This window comes from Vipera berus (genome assembly GCF_964194415.1).
Source record: "Vipera berus genome assembly, chromosome: 3".
Classification (NCBI taxonomy): Eukaryota; Metazoa; Chordata; class Lepidosauria; order Squamata; family Viperidae; genus Vipera; species Vipera berus.
The window spans coordinates 36,278,876-36,297,877 of record NC_138204.1 but is presented as its reverse complement, the minus strand read 5'-3'; the positions used below and the strand labels follow the sequence as shown (position 1 = coordinate 36,297,877).

General features: G+C 38.5%; 1 protein-coding gene across 10 annotated transcripts in view; it reads left to right on the top strand.

Moving 5' to 3' along the window:
- Nucleotides 1–19,002, top strand: part of PPP1R12B (protein phosphatase 1 regulatory subunit 12B) — a 127,511-nt gene that overhangs the window by 93,990 nt on the left and 14,519 nt on the right. For 3 of the 10 annotated variants that reach the window (XM_081325686.1, XM_081325683.1, XM_081325684.1), the window contains 5 exons: nt 4,703–4,719; nt 5,159–5,294; nt 6,304–6,408; nt 6,627–6,680; nt 9,467–9,517. In XM_081325686.1, coding sequence (XP_081181812.1) covers nt 4,703–4,719; nt 5,159–5,294; nt 6,304–6,408; nt 6,627–6,680; nt 9,467–9,517 — 363 coding nt within the window. Of the gene's footprint in view, nt 1–4,702; nt 4,720–5,158; nt 5,295–6,303; nt 6,409–6,626; nt 6,681–9,466; nt 9,518–19,002 lie in introns of those variants that run through there. The other 7 variants (XM_081325688.1, XM_081325685.1, XM_081325691.1 and 4 more) reach the window with 4 other exon arrangements.

The window sequence follows — 19,002 nt, the reverse complement described above, 5'->3', positions numbered from 1 at the left end:
TTTACCTAATGGTTTGTTTTATTTTTTGTCATTCTGGGAACCAATTCTTGCAGTGATTCTCATGCATGTTATTGTCTTGGCAAGAACATGTAAGTAAATTAACCTTCTGGAATCTTTGATTGACATCCTAACTTAGCTTGTTCCTGGACTTTTTTGGTATCAACCTCCCAAATACTTACCAGGTATTAAAATGCTACTCAGTATGTTTCAAGGTCAGCAAGGTATTCTTTCTTCCTTAGGTGGAAAGGTCCAATACTAGTAAATAAGTTATAAGCATGCACTCAATAAAATACACTGCTAATACCACCACTACTATTAAATGCAAAAATCTATCCCACACATTCACATACTGGGATTATAAATTTGGATATACATTCCATGTAAGGATACTGGATTGCATCTCTTCTGGACTGATATATATCAAAGCAGCTATTCCCTGCTCATGAAATTTGAAATACCCTAAAGTTCCTGTCTCCTTTGCATACCAGTGCAGTGGAACAAGATGTAAATGAAGGACAGACTCAGTTCTATCATCCAAGGGGTAACATGTTTTTGTTTCCCCTTCTTTTTAGATTAAGGGTTTCATATCTCACATAGCTTGATCTAATTGTGTTATTACTATTTGCACTATATATTGTACATGATTTCTCAGTGTCTGAAATTATGCAACCAACAATAAAGAAAATAATAAAATATTTTTGTAAAATATTGCGAAGGGAGAATCAATTGGCATTTCACAATTCCCCTTTGGTATAGTATATTAACGTTGGGCACAATAGTTGGGCACAAATTTGGAACATTATGATGCAAAAGAAATTCTGCTACAGAGTTTAAAATACGTTTGTAATTTTTGAACCCAGGTGTTGGAAATTGTAGTAGAATCTTTTTTGTTTGCAGAAATATAAATATTAGAGTCTTCTCCTTTCTCTGTTCCTTTTTTGGGGGGATTAAGTACTGATAACAGAAGTAAATAATTGAAGCCAATTTAATAAGTTTTTTCTTCTTTTTTTGGTAAAGAGTAAGTGGCTATTTATGCCCTAGTTCCCCATTTCAAAACTGCATTCTTGTAAAAATTTCAAGAACATGCTTTTAATTACACTTATACCATCTGTGAATGCTTTTGAATTTTAAAAGTAAGTTTATAATGTTCCATAATCCTACACGTATCTACAATCAAAACGATATGTTTTTCCTGGCTCTTTACAATCCCTTTGTTGTCAACATTGCAGAATAATTTCCAGTACCTAGCCCTGTTCCTTTTTATTAAAAACAGAAATAAAGGAAGCACAATGAAACTAAAAAATTCATAGCAATGCAGTTTCATTTATTCATTTTTCTTTATTTCACTACTGCCACAGGCTCACAGTTGGGTCAGCCAAAAACAGTTTGGGAAAATTCTCTCAGGTGCTCTTTTTAGTGTTTTGTAGGTTGGCTGAGTTACTGCTTTTAAACTGTTGCTTCTCTTTTGGTTTTGCTGCAGCTTTCTATTCAGGAAACAAAATATAAACTCTCAGTTATTAGCTAAGTGTTTGACACTTTCCCTCTCATTGTTTCCTGCATCTACTCTTATAGAGGGATGTGGAAGATACTAATGTGCAAAGAAACATATTGTTTCTCTTATGCTATGCTCTGATTTGCAAGGTTCCCTTTCAACTCTATTAATAGCCTAAATACAGAAAGAACAATCACATTCCATACCAATTACAGTTTGTGGCCCATCATCAATGGTAGTTATCTATCCTAGAGATTAAAGATCTCAGGCTAAAAACTGGGAGAATGTGATTTCTAGTTCCACCTTAGGCATGAAGCCAGCTGGGTGACCTCGGGCCAGTCATTATCTCTCAGTCCTAGGAAGGAAGCAATGGGAAACCACTTCTGAAATTTTGCCAAGAAAACTTGTACACACATTTGTCAAAAATTAACACTTGATTTGAAGGCACCAAAACAAATAAGAAAAGCTCCATTTTCTTTACATAATGTTCTCTTTGCCATACCAAATTAATATTTGCCTTTTTTCTTTAAGAAAAACCTGTAAGCAATTTTGCTGGATATATCATGCAAGCTGCTTTGCAGTTTTAATTAAAATGCATTCATTAACAATGCTGCATTAAGTAAAGACTTAGCTTTTTTTTTAAAAAAAAAGCAGTCTATGACACAGAAATTCACTCTAGTCTCAGCTTTAGATTTAATAACCTTTATTATGCAATCGAGATTTATGTGGGATGCAACAAACCAAATATTGGTAAGGATTACAAGCACAGAAGAGGCCGGAGCTTTCCAATAGGTACTCTAGAAAAAGTCAAATAATTTCTTGTGACTTCCTTAGTTTTTTATTCACTTGACTAGCTTGGCAAAAGCTGAGTTACAATTCCTTCTGCTTCAGTGAACCTAATTTCCTGAAAAGTGTGGTCAGCCTGATACCCCTTGCTTTAATAAATTATTTCATTCTGTTTGCTATAACTGTACCATTCCCTAATACTGATTTCTCTTTGTACCACATCTAAGCTGTATTGTCATGTAATGCTCAAAATGTATTTAATTAAAATGTAAAACTGGACATACGTTTTCAGTAAGGCACTGCTAGGGAAAGATGGCGTATCTTTCTGTTCCTCAGTCATAGAAATTATATATTATACACACACACACACATACTCTCAAACCCACTTTTTTACATTTATATTTGAATACAGTACATGATATGCCTGAGAATGATATACCAACTTTGTCTGCTAGAAAGATTAATTTTTTCCCCTCACTTTGTCTTTAAAATAGGAGGGCTTCTTGAACATACTGAGAGTAGAATAAAAAGGGAAACTGTTGGAAATGCAGGGTTGTCTTCTTTTCAAATAAATACAGTCCTTGCCGTGTACCCCTCTTAAATAGATGAATGCTGCATATTCACACAGATACTTCCTTCGTAGTAATGTTATTAGAGAAAACTAGCCGGCCTCAGTACTTTAATTGGAATTGTGCTTTCCTCTTTTGACAAATTTTCTGTTTGAAAGTATTCTAAGTAAAATCTCCCTAGTGGTGCTTGATTGGTGACTACATGGTCATATCCATACAGTGTTCTGCATAACAGAAATCATTTCCTGCCACATTCTTCCAGAATATATTTTTTTTTACTTCCCAGTGTAGTTTACAGCTAAAAGGAATTCTATGGTGGTTTCCAAGCCAAGTCCTTACCAGCCTCAATCCTGCTTAGCTTGCAAGCCCAAACAAGGATGGTTAGATGCTGTTCTTTTGCTTTGTGGAATATAAATACTTACGTTGCTATACTTTAAGTGGATTACCTCCATATGTTTGACATGTTATGGAAAGCTTCCATTAAAACTAATTTTATTTATTTAAAGCATAGGCATTAGTTTTCATATATCTCTGTATTTCTCTATTTTTGGCAAAAGAAACTTTGGCCTAATATATGTACAAAATAATGGTGTATTAAGTTATTCTAGGCAGCAAAACTTGTTAGAGCCATTGTCAGAAAAATATCCAAATGTTGGATAGTGAAATGTTGATGGTCAGAAAACAATTTGCTTGGTAAAATAAACATGACTTTTATAATTGTCATAAAATGAGGTTTTACTTCTAAATAATTTACTTCATAGATTTAAGTTATAAGTATGAAATTTAGAAAGCTAATGTGGCCTTAAATCTTAAGCTTAGGTTATCTAGTTTAAATATAATAAATTATAAGTTGTTCAGTTTATAAAAAAAAATTGGAGCAGATTTGTCAATTTTGTATTATGTAAAGAAATTTTAAGAGTTCCGTTTCAGAATTGAGAACAAATATCTAAGAAATAACAGCAGCTGCACATCAGAATGTGATAAACATTACTTAGATTAATTAATATAACTGTAGTACAATTTCCATATGAAACAGAAAGCATGTGATTATTTTTAAGATCGATACTGAAAAAATGCAATCAAAATAAATTCTGATTTAAAAAGTTACATCAAGACTTATTAAATATACAAAGCAGTATCTCAGAATTAAGTAGTAAAGAGAAATGTCTATTGTCAGACGTATATAGTTTAATATCTCTGCATGTGCTTATAGATCTTTCCTATACATAAATGCTCACAGATTTTTCTGTAATTATGTAATTAATGTGAAAACAAACCACTTAGTTTGACAAATATAGTCTTTTGATAGAAAGTTTCCTTAAAGTTTTTAAGGAAAAATCTTTGCCATTAGATATTAGATCTCCAGAAAGAATAGTGTACTTGAATGTGAATATGTGTTTCATTCTTCTGTAACAAATGACAAATGCCTAAATATAAGACTGTGTATGCTAGTTAGTAATATAAGAATGAGAATTCAACGTTATAAAAAGAGCTTCAGGTAATACTGCACTTCTGCATTTATTTAATATAAATACGGTATGTTCCATATAAACACTTTCTTTAAAGTTCGTGTTGATACTTTAGTCTAACCAGGGTCATCCTGATGTTGCCAGAAATATCTGATGGTATGTTTTAAGAAAGATTTTTAACTCCTAGACTGCAGTTATTCTGCAATATTTTAAAATAGTTCAAAGAGTTGCTAGATAAGTTCCAGAGCTACTGCCCTGCTGGATTTATGGTATAGTTATTTGTCATTTACTTTCATAATCGTCATACTTTCAGCTTTCCAGCTATAATGTTAAAACTGTTTATTATTGCTATTGCTAATCTGAGCTTCTTTTATCTCTATTTACAGCATGAAAGGCTCTCCAGGTAAGATTTGTATTGTTATTTTAAATACCTTGTGAACTGCCCTGAGTCCTACGGGAGAAGGGCGGTATATAAATCCAATAAACATAAATATAAACATAAACATTTTCAGAATGAATAGCTTCTTCTTAACTGCTTATGGAACTATACCCATGAGGCCTTATATTTGTTTTCAAGACTACCATCTTTTATCTGACCAGTGTGGTCGCCTCTCATCTGAATTCCTTTGCCTTTCAAATATGATATTTTCCTGTCAGTTTTGAATGAACTTTCTTTCTTTCACTTCTACGCATGTTAAGCTAAAGGTAAATATTTTTAGTAGTTTGTTATTTTTCTGTCCTTGCATTGGGTATCTCTTCTGTAAGAACTTTTTTTCCCCCCCCTGAAGTTATAAATGATTTTGAAAGTGAATGAACCTGCTTTAAACTATATCTAACTTCAGGCTGGATTCAGCAAGTTCAAGCACTGTCACTAGTGATACCCCTAGTGACCGACCCTCAGGCCGCAGCAGTGCCTATACCAGAAGAGCCGCTCTCAGCAGCAGAACAGAAGATGATAGTATCAAGGATTATAAAAAGGTGGGCCGCTGCTGAAATTTTTCTTTTTCTTTTCATTTGAAGCCTGCGCTAGGCTTCTCTCATTGTCTCAATAGCCACATGCCAAGGGAATCAGGTATCATGGGAGGCAGGTGGTAAAGCCTATTTTGCTCTTAACCTTTCCCAATGCAAAATACAAAATATTTACCTTACCCACTTGGAAGTCTTTGGGAATTGCAAACAAAGATGTTTCCAGGCCAAATCCAATTCCTACACTATCCTTTTCGTATCGCTGGATAAGATTATCTCGAGCCCTTCTTTTCTTCCCCATTGTTTTCTTTTTATCAGTTTTAATACAAGTAGTTTCAAATGTGGCTGGAAACCAGTGAAGAAGCCAATGAAATAATACAGATTCAAAGCCCCAATAAAAGACAGAAATAGAAATATATCAAGGAAATGATTTTAAAGTCCAGTTTCAAATAAGTTTAATAACGTGTCTGGATAATATTACAAATAACTGTATTTGCATTCCTATGTTTGCCTTTTCCATGAAGTTGTTGACTTTGATTCCTTTCCCTTTGTATGGAATAAGAAAATGTTGGTGTACAATTTGAATATAATGTCTAATTTTTTCAGTAATTTTCCGAGATGCATTTGAACGTATATTTAGTTTACTTGGAAGATCAATAGCCAAAATGTTATATGAAACATTGCAAATTGCAAATAATTTACCAACCATCATTTTAAACTGAATTTTATCTGGTAAAATTCAAAGTATTGCTATGAGAAGTACTTCCAGGCTGTACTTTCATTCCACATGAACTAAAAGGATATGCCTGGAGTGATGCAGGACTGTCATGAAATTATGCAGTTACCCGAAGATGTTGGCTGAAAATTAAATGAGCTGCAATAAAACTTGCTTTTCTAGAGGATATGAAATAGCAAGTCTTGCAAACCATCATTCTCCAGTATGTCACCATCGATTGTTCAGTAGATGGAATATTATCTAATACTGAGGTATAATTCCACTTTTGTTTTTTTTTCTGTTTAGCTGTATGAGAGTGCCCTGTCTGAAAATCAGAAACTGAAATCTAAACTGCAAGATGCCCAGGTGGAACTCGCAGATACTAAGTCAAAAATGGACAAACTAACTCAGGTAAAGAAATTCTAGGAAATCAGGGATGTACTAAAAAAAACTAGGCAAATAAAAAAGTGTTTATTATTGTTGATAAGAGAATTAATAGTACCTGAAAAAACACTGAGTGCAATAATCTATGTATAGTCTGGATTTCTGATAAATACTTGATTATTGTTTTAAACAATACTGCAAAAAAATATTACTTTGCAACAAAGTTTTTCGTTTGTTTTCAATAGCAGAAACTGGAGAAAAGCTCAGATCGTTCAAGCATGCTTGAGATGGAAAAAAAGGTAAGTCTTTATGGGTTTTCAGAATCTACTTGGATTGCATAAACACTTTGAAAAACAAAGCAAAACAGAAATATTATTCTTTTCCTAGCAAAAGATTCCAAAAGCATCCAATTATTTCTGGATAATACCTGGCTCTTGAAGTTACTTATTTGAATTCTCAGAACTTTTCTGCACTGCATTTTACACTATTTGGCTCCTCTCTGTAAACTGGAAATGAAGGCAGCTTAAGAAGTTAATTTCTGGATTTCATTCCTTTGTTCTATGTTGACAGCATGGTGTTCTATCAGAACCAGCTTACCATGGCTGGCCATTGGTGGATTCCCCTGCTTCTTTATACCTTCCATCCATACTGGAAAAGAAAATACCAATCACTTTCTTTTTCATTGTTTCTTCTGATATTTTGTAGGAGCACCTTCCACCAACTCACCCTTCCATTCTCCCTTCTTATATAGTGTGACTAATGGTGAATAAGGAAAGAAGGAAGAGCCATTTTCGCATTCTTGTCACTTTGCTAGAAGGGGAAACTGGTAGAGCCCCAGTAAATTTCACCTTGTTCAAAAAAGGTGATGGAGGGGGAAATCTACCATTTCTTTGACTAATTGGTGAGAAAACACACACACACATGAAGATTCAACTTTTCACTGATACCAGTTAAATTGTTAAATAAAAGATCCAGTGTATCACTAGTCCAGCAATCTGACTCATTCTCTTCTTTGGCTCCTTTTCTACCCTTATTTATAATTGCTAAGGATTCAAACATATTAGAAGCAGGCAGATAAATAGAGTAGAACTAAGGAGGAGAGCAGGTAGAATGAAATTAAGGGGGAAAAAATCTCAGGTTCCTACCTTCTGGGGAGGTGGGGCAAATAGCCCAGGGCAACATTGTCTAGATCCTGCCACATGACACAGTAGCCAATTGGAATGGAGGTGATTGTTTACAATGAAGTGACATTCAGCAACTGAATTGGACAATACCATTTCTAGCAACAAAAGATGCAATACACTATTTGTAATACATGGAAGGAAGGCTAGAAATTGCTTTCCTAATTGGTTTGGGGTGATGGAGAATAGGGCCCTGCCCTCAAGAAATGGTAGCTGATACTTATGCTTAGATAATAATAATAATAATAATAATAATAATAATAATAATAATAATAATAATAATAATAATAATAATAATAATAATAATAATAATAATAATAATAATAATAATAATAACAACAACAACAACAACAACAACAAATAATAACAACAAATAATAACAACAAATAATAATAATAATAATAATAATAATAAAAATAATAATAATAATAATAATAAAAATAATAATAAAAATAATAAAAAATAATAATAATAATGACGTGGCTGGATGGAGTCACTGAAGCAGTAGGCGTGAGCCTAAATGGACTCCAGAAGATGGTAGAGAACAGGAAGGCCTGGAGGAACGTTGTCCATGGGGTCGCAATGGGTCGGACATGACTTCACAACTAACAACAACAATAAGCTCTCAGGCTAGCTTACCGTATTTTTATTAACTTTAAAGAACTTTATTTTTTAAGGAATTCGTTATAACTGCCTGGATTTTACAGTATGATAAATCTAATACTATATATGACCTAGACATTGCTCTCATTGTATGGCAGTAAATGCTATATAATAAATAAGAGTATTTATTGATTTCATTTTGATTTTGAAAATCTGAAGTAAGAATAATTTGTTGTTTCAAAATTGTTAAAAATATCAACATTAATATCTGATATTCCAATTACTTGAAAGGGTTACTTTTGAGGATAATAGTTTTTTAAAAAAAACTTTCAGCATACAGGTAGTCTTCGATTAACAACTATTTAACAACAGCTCTGAAAATGTCAGTTATCACCTAAATTGAAAGTTACAACCATCACTTCATTCCTAGTCACATGATCACAATTTGACTGGCAACAAGTGCACATTTACAACCAGTTGCAGTGTCCCACCTACATGTGATCACAATTTCAGACTTTTTTTGCCAATTTTTGTTGGTTAAGCTGGATTTACACCATGGTGACTCGACTTATGACCAGAATTACTTGTCCTAATTGTGTTCTTAAGTCAAGGACTACCTGTGATTCAGACCTACAGGTGAAACGCATATATGTTATATAATCATTATCAAGCCTAATCAGTAACAAAGTTCTGTTTCTTCCAAGCCCTATCAGTATATAAGACTTTTAATAGTCTTGTAGAGTGCCTAACAGCCAATCTTACCAAAATGAAATGAAAACTCTATTGGTCATAAATTAATTCTAACCATCCCCTTTCTTTTTTGCTGCTATTCTCTGGGGAAAAAAAGATGGATGTTGGTTGTTGGGTGTCAGTGGTATCGACATTGTTTGCTATGGAATGGTATGTCCAGTGCATAGCTCCCATTATTTAAATAAAATATCTAATTGTTTGGGGCAAGATTTTGGCCCTTTGCTGTGTCGTTTTTGTTATCTAAGTAGAAAAAAATGATCTGTTACTGATGTATGGAAATTTGGTTTGGCTCTAATGTGCACATGTGACGAAACAAATAGAATCAAAAATTGAAAGAATACAGCTACTGTGTCTATTCGAAGTTGGGGTTGAAAGAAACGAGAAAGGATAATGAAAAAGAGTTGAGTAACGGGAAGTATTATATGGCACAGAGGGGATTTTTGCCTTGGAGTAAGACTGTATTGTGTTTGAAAACCCTTAAGCCTATGAGATTTATTGTACTTTCTCAAATCTCATGAAAGATGATTACTGTGAAAATATTTCCTGAACAGGAAAAACGAGCCCTTGAAAGGAAACTTTCTGAAATGGAAGAAGAGATGAAGGTATGAAAATGTACCATTTATCTGCCATCTTCTAAATCCAATAGCATCTTTTAAATTGCCATGTAGGAATAGAATTAATCATAATTAAAATCTTATACAAATCTTCTAACTAAATTCACTCATTCAAAACAGTGGTGCTGGCTAACAGGTATACTCATACTTTTCCGGTTGAGTTGGAAGCATTTTCTAACATTTTTCTTCCACATTTTGATGTAATCTATTCTGCAGCAATTTTACCAAAACGTTGTTATCTGTGCCTGTATTGTGTTCAAACTTGGCTACTAAGGATTCCTTCTAAGCCTTTCTAATATTGGCCTACTGATTCAACTGAATGTTAATTAAAAGTTGAAACAGTACTGTATTTTACCTATAAATGATTTTCCTCCTTGTAAGTCAAATATTTTAGTCTTTCTTATTACATTCCTTTCTCAAATGCCTTGTCTTTGGATATACCTGAATTCTTATGATTTATAAAAATGAAGCTTTTATTCCTACTTGATTGATTCTTTTAATATGAAACACTGGGAAGATCAGTTCATATTATCAAAAATGCTTCCTATATTTTTAGTGGAAAAATATTCCCTTCGAAGGCAATAGTTTTGCTACTTGTAGAGTTATAAATATGTATAAATTTAAGAAATAACTAATAAACAAGAAGCTGTTTCCAAAAACCAACAGTAGATGAAAGATTAAAATAAGCCTTAAATGTTACTGTCTTAAGCATATGTATTCAAAAGAGTCATAAGAATTGCAACTTTAAGGCAAGTTTGTAGTGCTATTATGTGGTAAAGGAAAACTTTATCAATAATTTTAAGTCCATTAAATATGAATAATCATTTTGTGTATTTTGAAAGATAGAGAAGTTACTAAATAATATAGGTGGTTTCTGCACCTTGATTAATGTTTCCCAGTCCTGGCAATTTTCAGATGTATGGCTTTCAACTCCCAGTATTCTTAACAATGGCCATGCTTACAGGCAAATTCTGGGTACTAAAGGCCACACATCAGAAAATTGCTACTATACTTGGGAAACATTGACTGTGATTGTTATGTGATATTACATACATGTACACATACATGTGTGTGTATATGTATATGTATTGACATTTATTATTACTATGACTCTACAGATATCCAGGATTAGTATCCACAATTATTCACATGTAAATTTGGTACATATTACAATATATGAGAATGTAGTTTGAACTTTTTAACCTAGTATCAATATAGTAAAACCTAAAGTCTCAAAGGTTTTGACACTTAACAGAGCCAATAGCCAACATTTCCTTGCAAGAAATCCATTGTATCTTCTGAAATTATTACTGATGACGTTTAGTTGAATTTCTTTTGCTACGTGTATTTTCTCTATCCTTAATTACTATGTTAAATTAAATGCACAATTGGTAATTATGTAAGAAAGTCATGAACACTTATTTTGGATGAAGCATGATTTCCAGAGTAAGGATCCCTACCTCAGATTTTATGTGAAATGGAATATCTCTGAGGATTCAGAGAGTTGGAAGGCTTCAGAGTGTGTTTTTTAGAATCATTTTTTTAATTCCATGTCAACCAACCTCACCATAATTATAAAATGCTAATGTATACATTTATATATTTGATAAGTACATAATCCAGCTTTCAAAATACCGTATATACTTGAGTATAAGCCGACTCGAGTATAAGCCGAGACCCCCAATTTTACCCCCAAAAACTGGTAAAAGTTATTGACTCGAGTATAAGCCGAGGCTGGGAAATGCAGCAGCTGGAGGCTGGATCCCCCGAAAGACGTCTCTGCTGAGATGAGAGAACGGGGTGGCAAGCCGCCGAGAGAATGGGGCGGTGGAGTGCTCTGCCGAGAGAATGGGGCGGCTTGCTGTTCTCTCGGTGCAGCACGGCAGAGGCTGGATCTCGCGAAAGAAGTCTCCGCTGAGCGAGAGAATGAGGCGTCTCAGCGCCCATTTTCTCGGCGAAGACTTCTTTCGGGGGATGCAGCTTCTGCCGCCCCTTTCTCTCAGCTGCCCAGTGGAACAGCTTGCCACCAGAAATCAAGAGTGCTCCATCACTGGAGGTTTTTAAGAAGAGACTGGACATTCACCTGTCTGAGATGGTATCGGTCAGTGGTGGCGAAACTTTTAGAGACCGAGTGCCCAAACCGCAAGCCAAAACCCACTTGTTTATCACAAAGTGCCAAGGCAGCATCGGCATTCTGGTGCCCTCAGGGGAGGGGACAGGGAGGCGCCTCTGAGTGCCGCCTCTGGCACGAAAAAAAAGGGGGAGCAAAAAATGGGCCACCGTACCGCAAGGCACAAAAATGCCAGCCGCCGCGCCGCAGGGTGCAGATACAAGGCACCGCACCACGTGAGAACGGGGCTGGGCTAGTGAGTATCACGCAGGCACTAGCCCCGCCCCCTTTGCAGCATGTGCCTGCTCGTGGCCCCGTGCGCGCATGCACGCATGTAAAATGCTTCCCCCTCCCTTTTCTTCCAGTCCACCAACCGACAAGGACCTGCTGCTGGCAGCGGTGGTGGCGCACGTGCCAACAGAGAGGGCTCTGAGTGCCACCTCTGGCAGGCGTGCCATAGGTTCACCACCACTGGTATAGGTCCTCCTGCTTGAGCAAGGGGCTGGACTAGAAGACCTCCAAGGTCCCTTCCAGCTCTATTCTATTCTATTCTATTCTATTCTATTCTATTCTATTCTATTCTATTCTATTCTATTCTATTCACTTTCTATATTTCTATTCTATTCTATTCTATTCCATTCACTTTCTATATTTCTATTCTATTCTATTCTATTCTATTCACTTTCTATATTTCTATTCTATTCTATTCTATTCTATTCTATTCTATTCTATTCTATTCTATTCTATTCTATTCTATTCACTTTCTATATTTCTATTCTATTCTATTCTATTCCATTCACTTTCTATATTTCTATTCTATTCTATTCTATTCTATTCTATTCTATTCTATTCTATTCTATTCTATTCTATTCACTTTCTATATTTCTATTCTATTCTATTCCATTCACTTTCTATATTTCTATTCTATTCTATTCTATTCTATTCTATTCTATTCTATTCTATTCTATTCTATTCTATTCTATTCTATTCCATTCACTTTCTATAATTCTATTCTATTCTATTCTATTCTATTCTATTCTATTCTATTCTATTCTATTCTATTCTATTCTATTCTATTCCATTCACTTTCTATATTTCTATTCTATTCTATTCTATTCTATTCTATTCTATTCTATTCTATTCTATTCTATTCTATTCTATTCTATTCACTTTCTATATTTCTATTCTATTCTATTCTATTCCATTCACTTTCTATATTTCTATTCTATTCTATTCTGTTCTGTTCTGTTCTGTTCTACGTTCTGTTCCATTCCATTCCATATTTTCTATTCCATTCTGTTCCACTGTCAGAGCCCATCGGAGGCAACCCAGTCAGCCCAAACAGGAGTTACACTAAGGCTACGCAGCCTCTCCTCTCAACCTGAACCCCTCCTTACCTTTCCTTTTATCTGCATCCTATTTTTAACTGCCGGCTCTGCCCTGCCCTATTTTGTCCTTGAGCACTCGTGAGCTCATCAAGAACAGAAGGTAACCGTGGGGGGAAAGGCAGGGCAAGATCTGCAAGATCCCCATTTGCATTTGACTTTGCCATCCCATCTGGTTCGAGATAACACACCACACACACACACACACACAGAGAGAGAGAGAGAGAGAGAGAGAGAGAGAGAGAGAGAGAGAGAGAGAGAGAGAGAGAGAGGATGAGGAAGAGGATAAGGATGAACGAATTTTGCAGCTGCTTCTTTAAAAGCTCTCTTCTCTCAGGGATGCCCGAGATAGTGAATTGCAAGCAGAAATGAATTTCTCCTTCCGTTTCTGATCCGCGCAAACACCCAAGCGTGAACGCCATCACCTGATAGCTTGGGTGCCTGTTCAATTCGTTAGAGAGAGAGAGAGAGAGAGAGAGAGAGAGAGAGAGAGAGAGAGAGAGAGAGAGAGAGAGGGGATGAGGATGAGGATGAACGAATTTTGCAGCGCGTTTGCTTTCAGCTTTCAATGAAGAAGGGAATGTTCTCCACTTGTCGCCTCAACTTTTTCTTTCCTCAGGAACCAGAGGCAAGGGCTTTCTGTTTGTTTGTTTGTTTGTTTTACCACGAGTTGACAGTTGGGCAGAAACCAGAGGGGGGAAAAAAAGAATTTCGGGCTTCGTGGGAACCGAGGAAGCAAAACAAGATGCAAAGTCTAAAATCTATAGGCTCATAAACCACCCCGGTTTCTTGAAACAAACCGGGATTTCTCTACCCCAACCTTGAAACCATGGATCGAGTGAATCTCTTTACCGAAGAATGTGATGAACGGGAGAAGGTGAGTCTTCGCCGAGAAAATCTCAGCGCCCATTTTCTCGGCGAAGACTTCTTTCGGGGGATGCAGCTTCTGCCGCCCCTTTCTGTCAGCTGCCCAGCTGAGAGAAGGGGGTGACAGAGGCTGGATCCCCCGAAACAAGTCTCCGCTGAGACGAGAGAACAAGGCGTTTCTTTCTCCCCCCCCCGCTTTTGCCGCTTTTGTGTGTGCGTGTGTGTGTGTGTGTGTGTGTGTGTGGCCCATCTACAAAGCTGCCGAGGAAGGAGAAGCAGGATACTGGTTGGGGGGGGAGCGGCAAAAGCGGGGGGGGAGAGAGAAACGGCTCCGCCTTTGGTTCCCCCTCCTAAAGCACAGGGGCGCTAGAGAAAGTTTGGAGTTGGGTAAGGAAGGGCAAAATTCAGGAAGAAAAGCGGGGCGGCGGGCAAACGGGAGACCTGTACAAGGGGGAAGGGGAACTCTCTGCTTTTGTGTGTGCGTGTGTGTGTGTGTGTGTGTGTGTGGCCCATCTGCAAAGCTGCCGAGGAAGGAGAAGCGGGATACTGGTTGGGTGGGGGAGCGGCAAAAGCGGGGGGGGGGAGAGAGAAACGGCTCCGCCTTTGGTTCCCCCTCCTAAAGCACAGGGGCGCTAGAGAAAGTTTGGAGTTGGGTAAGGAAGCGCAAAATTCAGGAAGAAAAGCGGGGCGGCGGGCGAACGGGAGACCTGTACAAGGGGGAAGGGGAACTCTCTGCTTTTGTGCGTGCGTGCGTGCGTGTGTGTGTGTGTGTGTGGCCCATCTGCAAAGCTGCCGAGGAAGGAGAAGTGGAGGAGGCAGTGGCGGCGGAGGTGGCCGCAGCACCGGCAGCCTTCCGCTTTTGCCGTCTTTGTGTGTCTCCTTCCTCGGCAGCTTTGCAGATGGGACACACACACACACACGCACACACAAAAGCGGCAAAAGCGGAAGGCTGCCGGTGCTGCGGCCACCTCCGCCGCCACTGCCTCCTCCACTTCTCCTTCCTCGGCAGCTTTGCAGATGGGCCACACACACACACACACACACACACACACACACACACAAAAGCGGCAAAAGCGGAAGGCTGCCGGTGCTGCGGCCGCCTCCGCCGCCGCCACTGCCTCCTCCACCCAACCAGTATCCCGCTTCTCCTTCCTCGGCAGCTTTGCAGATGGGACACACACACACACACACACACACACACACACACACAAAGCAGAGAGTTCCCCTTCCCCCTTGTACAGGTCTCCCGTTTGCCCGCCGCCCCGCTTTTCTTCCTGAATTTTGCGCTTCCTTACCCAACTCCAAACTTTCTCTAGCGCCCCTGTGCTTTAGGAGGGGGAACCAAAGGCGGAGCCGTTTCTCTCTCCCCCCCCCCGCTTTTGCCGCTCCCCCACCCAACCAGTATCCCGCTTCTCCTTCCTCGGCAGCTTTGCAGATGGGCCACACACACACACACACACACACACGCACACACAAAAGCAGAGAGTTCCCCTTCCCCCTTGTACAGGAATGAAAGGCCCCCCGAAGGAAGCCCAGCCTCTTCACCGCACCGATCCGCTGAGGAGGAAAAAAGCTTATTTCTATTGCCACGTGCAAACTAAATTAAAACAACTTGGGAAGCTCGCCCATGGGCTGCATTTAGAAGGATTTGGGGGCTTTTGTGATTTGCTTCGCCTACAAGTGCCTTAACCACGACTAGCCCATGGCTCCAATTCAACAAAAAACGCTCTCTCGGTGCCTTCCAGATGCGCGAAGGTCACCCTGACTACAACCAGCCTGGGATTTGGAAAGGCTTCCCAGGTTATTGGGACAGACTGGCTTGAATACTTGGGGTAACATTTTTCAGGAGGAGGATCCTTATGTCCACCCCAATAGGGCATCTTCCCCTCACAAATCTTCCCTTCCCTTCCCTTCCAAGCGGGAGCCCCGCAGCAAATGACCAGCGTTTGGACAGCGTGTGAATGGGCGAGCGTCGCCGTCCCCAAACAATGCAATTCCTTGCAGCGATGCGGACAAGAGGGAAAGGAAGCCCAGCGGCCAGACTGCGCTCCCGCCCTGCCTCCCCAAGGGCTCCTAATGGCTTGCTGCCCCGCGTGAGCCCGCTGGCTGACGCTGGCTCGTCTCTCTCTCTCTCTTCTTTCCTCCCTCCCTCGGTCTCCCCCTCCCCCTTTTCCGGCTCAGCCCCACGTCACCAGGAGACCAAAACGGGGACATCATGGCAGAGCGGAGGAGACACAGGAAGCGGATCCAGGTACCGGGCTGGCTTATCTCCTCCCTCTTTTCGCAACCGCTCTGCGGGATGACTTTCCCTTTTCCTTCTGGCTCACCCCCCCTCCCCCGCCCGGTCACCCTTCCCTCCCTCCTCCCCCTCCGCCTCCTCCGAGGCCGCCGCCAGTCAGCATCTCTCCTACCGTTTTTGCGGCTTTTCCGTCGCCCCCGCCGCCGCTCCCCCTTCCCCGCAGAGCCGGCCGCATCCAGCTCCTTCTTCCTCTGGAGGGAAGCACCGAAGCCTCGGCCGCGCGCAAGTCCTCGGTAAAAATTTTTTTGTTGACTGGAGTATAAGCCGAAGTGGAGTTTTTCAGCCCAAAAAGTGGGCTGAAAAATTCGGCTTATACTCAAGTATATACGGTAAATTTTCCCAGGGCAGCTTACACAACTTTAAAAACAAATCTAAAATTTAAACTGAAATTATACAAGCTGAAACTAAAAGCATAATTAAAAGTGTAACTATAAAATAGTAGAAAGAACATAATTTATAAAGTTCTATTGCAGCAAAAAGTGTTAAAATGTTATAATAAAGTATCAGCTGCTAATAATAAAGAGACCCGCACGGCAAAGTTCTGTTCCAAGACTGCTCATTTAGTATATATCTCAGCAAGGATGGTATCTTAAGCAAAGTCTCAAATTTAATCATGTGAATAGGAACATGTAAAAACAGGCTTCTTTCCAATATATCATCTCATCTTTTATCCCACCTTTTCTTCAGCTTAAGGCAGTTTATGTACAAATCTTCTTTATTTGTCCTTACAATAACCTGTTAGGTGGACTGAATTAAGAAACAGCAGCTGGCCAAATGTCATAATGGAAATTTAGTCTTCCTAGTCATAGGGCTGCACTTTAGTAAGTACCTCCCACAGATTCTCTACAGTTAAAATCTGTATCTTTGAATTGGGACCAGAGACAAACTGAGATGTTGAAGATGTTTTAGTAATACTGTGATAAATAATGTCCATGATTTGTACAAAATGAAACTACCAGAACTACCAAACAGAAGTCATGATGACAAAGGTTGTATGTTGTCCCTTTGCTGTCTTTAGAAATGTCTGCCTACCTTTCCACCTGTTTTGCAGCCAGTAGCTGTTGACAGGAGGTGCACTTGATCTGTAACCCTCTCTCTTGTGGATGGGAAAAGTATCAAGGGCTTTCATGTCACTACTGGAGATCCCGCTCTTCTCAAATGTATATCTACTTCTGAGACTTTGGCATAAATTGAGGATTTTTTTTCTTTAATTAGCCATGAAAATTCCCTGAAGGTTTCTACAAATAATCTTAAGAGTTCCAACTTTCATGAACCCTAGCCTTTGGAAATGTAGGAATCTTACACAGAATATCTTTACATAGCAACTTTTCTCAACCTTTATACTTTCTAAGTTATCTGACCAAAATAGCCATGTTAAAACATGTTGTTTTATGATGGAACCACCTGCTCACAAAACTATAGAAGCGCATAATATTTTTTTCAAAGATCACTCAAACTTTTAAGTCCACCAAAACAAAACAATCCTGCATCCATCTCCTCCTCCAAGGCGGCTATTAAAAAGGTAAAGGTAAATATTTCCCCATGGGTTTTACCTCACTAGTTGTGACTGACTTAGGGAGGAGTGCTCATCTCCACTTCTTGACAATTTGTCAAGAGACGTTTCCGCAATTATTTGGATATCATGGCATCATGCTGCTGCACAAAGCATATGGCTAAACATAGAATGCTGTTATATACAGCATTATCACATGCTTATATGCAGTACTATTCATCTACTCGCATTTACATGCTTTCAAACTGCTAGGTTCAACAAGTAACAGGAGCTCACTCTGTCTCACAGCACTCAGGTCTCGAACTACCCAGCGGTAGACCTGATCCAAAAGGAGAAATTATTCCTGCATAATTCATTGAATTCTTGTAAATTAGCTTCTCTCTGTCTTCTTCAGCCCTAATCTTGAAATATGCCTATTCCATGTCACAATTTAGGGAAAAGTCTCTTGATATTAGTGGATTCATTAAAAGGACAGCTATTGTCAGGCTTCTGGTTTTCTTATTTCTTTATTGGGCTTTTAGTTCTTTTCAGACTTAACAAAAAGCTAGTTAGTGCTTGAGTAGTTGGAGCAGAAATTGTCCTCTAAAGTAGCTCCTCTTGCTTGATTCACCTCTTTCCAAAACACCTGCTCTGAAGAACTGTCATTCTCCTGTTACAGCAATTTCTGATTGCTGAAGTAAGGTGATATGTTTGTTATGCTGTCCTTAGTGGCCTGATAATGTAAAACTGATTTGACAGGATAACACTGCTTGTCTGCACAATAGAAACTTTTGTGCCTTTGTTTTGTTTGTCTTTCTCTTGGTGCTTATTTTTCTATTATATAAGAGGGAATTACAGATTTGCTTGGCTTCTGAAATATTTCTGTTTCAAGAATAAGAATTCCTGAACCTCTAAAAACATGATTGTGAGGAAAGCAAATTCCTGACCTATTGGGGATAGTTCCAGTTTCAGAATAACCATTAACGGAAACACTTAAACTGATTTTACCATATGTTTATTTTTTTTGAAGCTGAGCTCTATTTAAATTGTACTCTGTCTCTTTAAAAGAAAACATTTCAGTAGTTCACATTGCAGTCCAGCTGCAAGAGATGGGCTGCATCACCTAGCTAGGTATGATCTTTCTACATGACTGAATGTATTTATAGATGAACTATTAAAAGAACTGAAATGGGAATGCATTTGATCTATTGTTGATAATGTGCAATATTAGAAGAAATATTAGAATGCAGTTAGAGTTACATTGTGCCTTCCTACTGTGATAGTATAACTATCAAATTCTTTGTTTCTGAAAAAAAGACT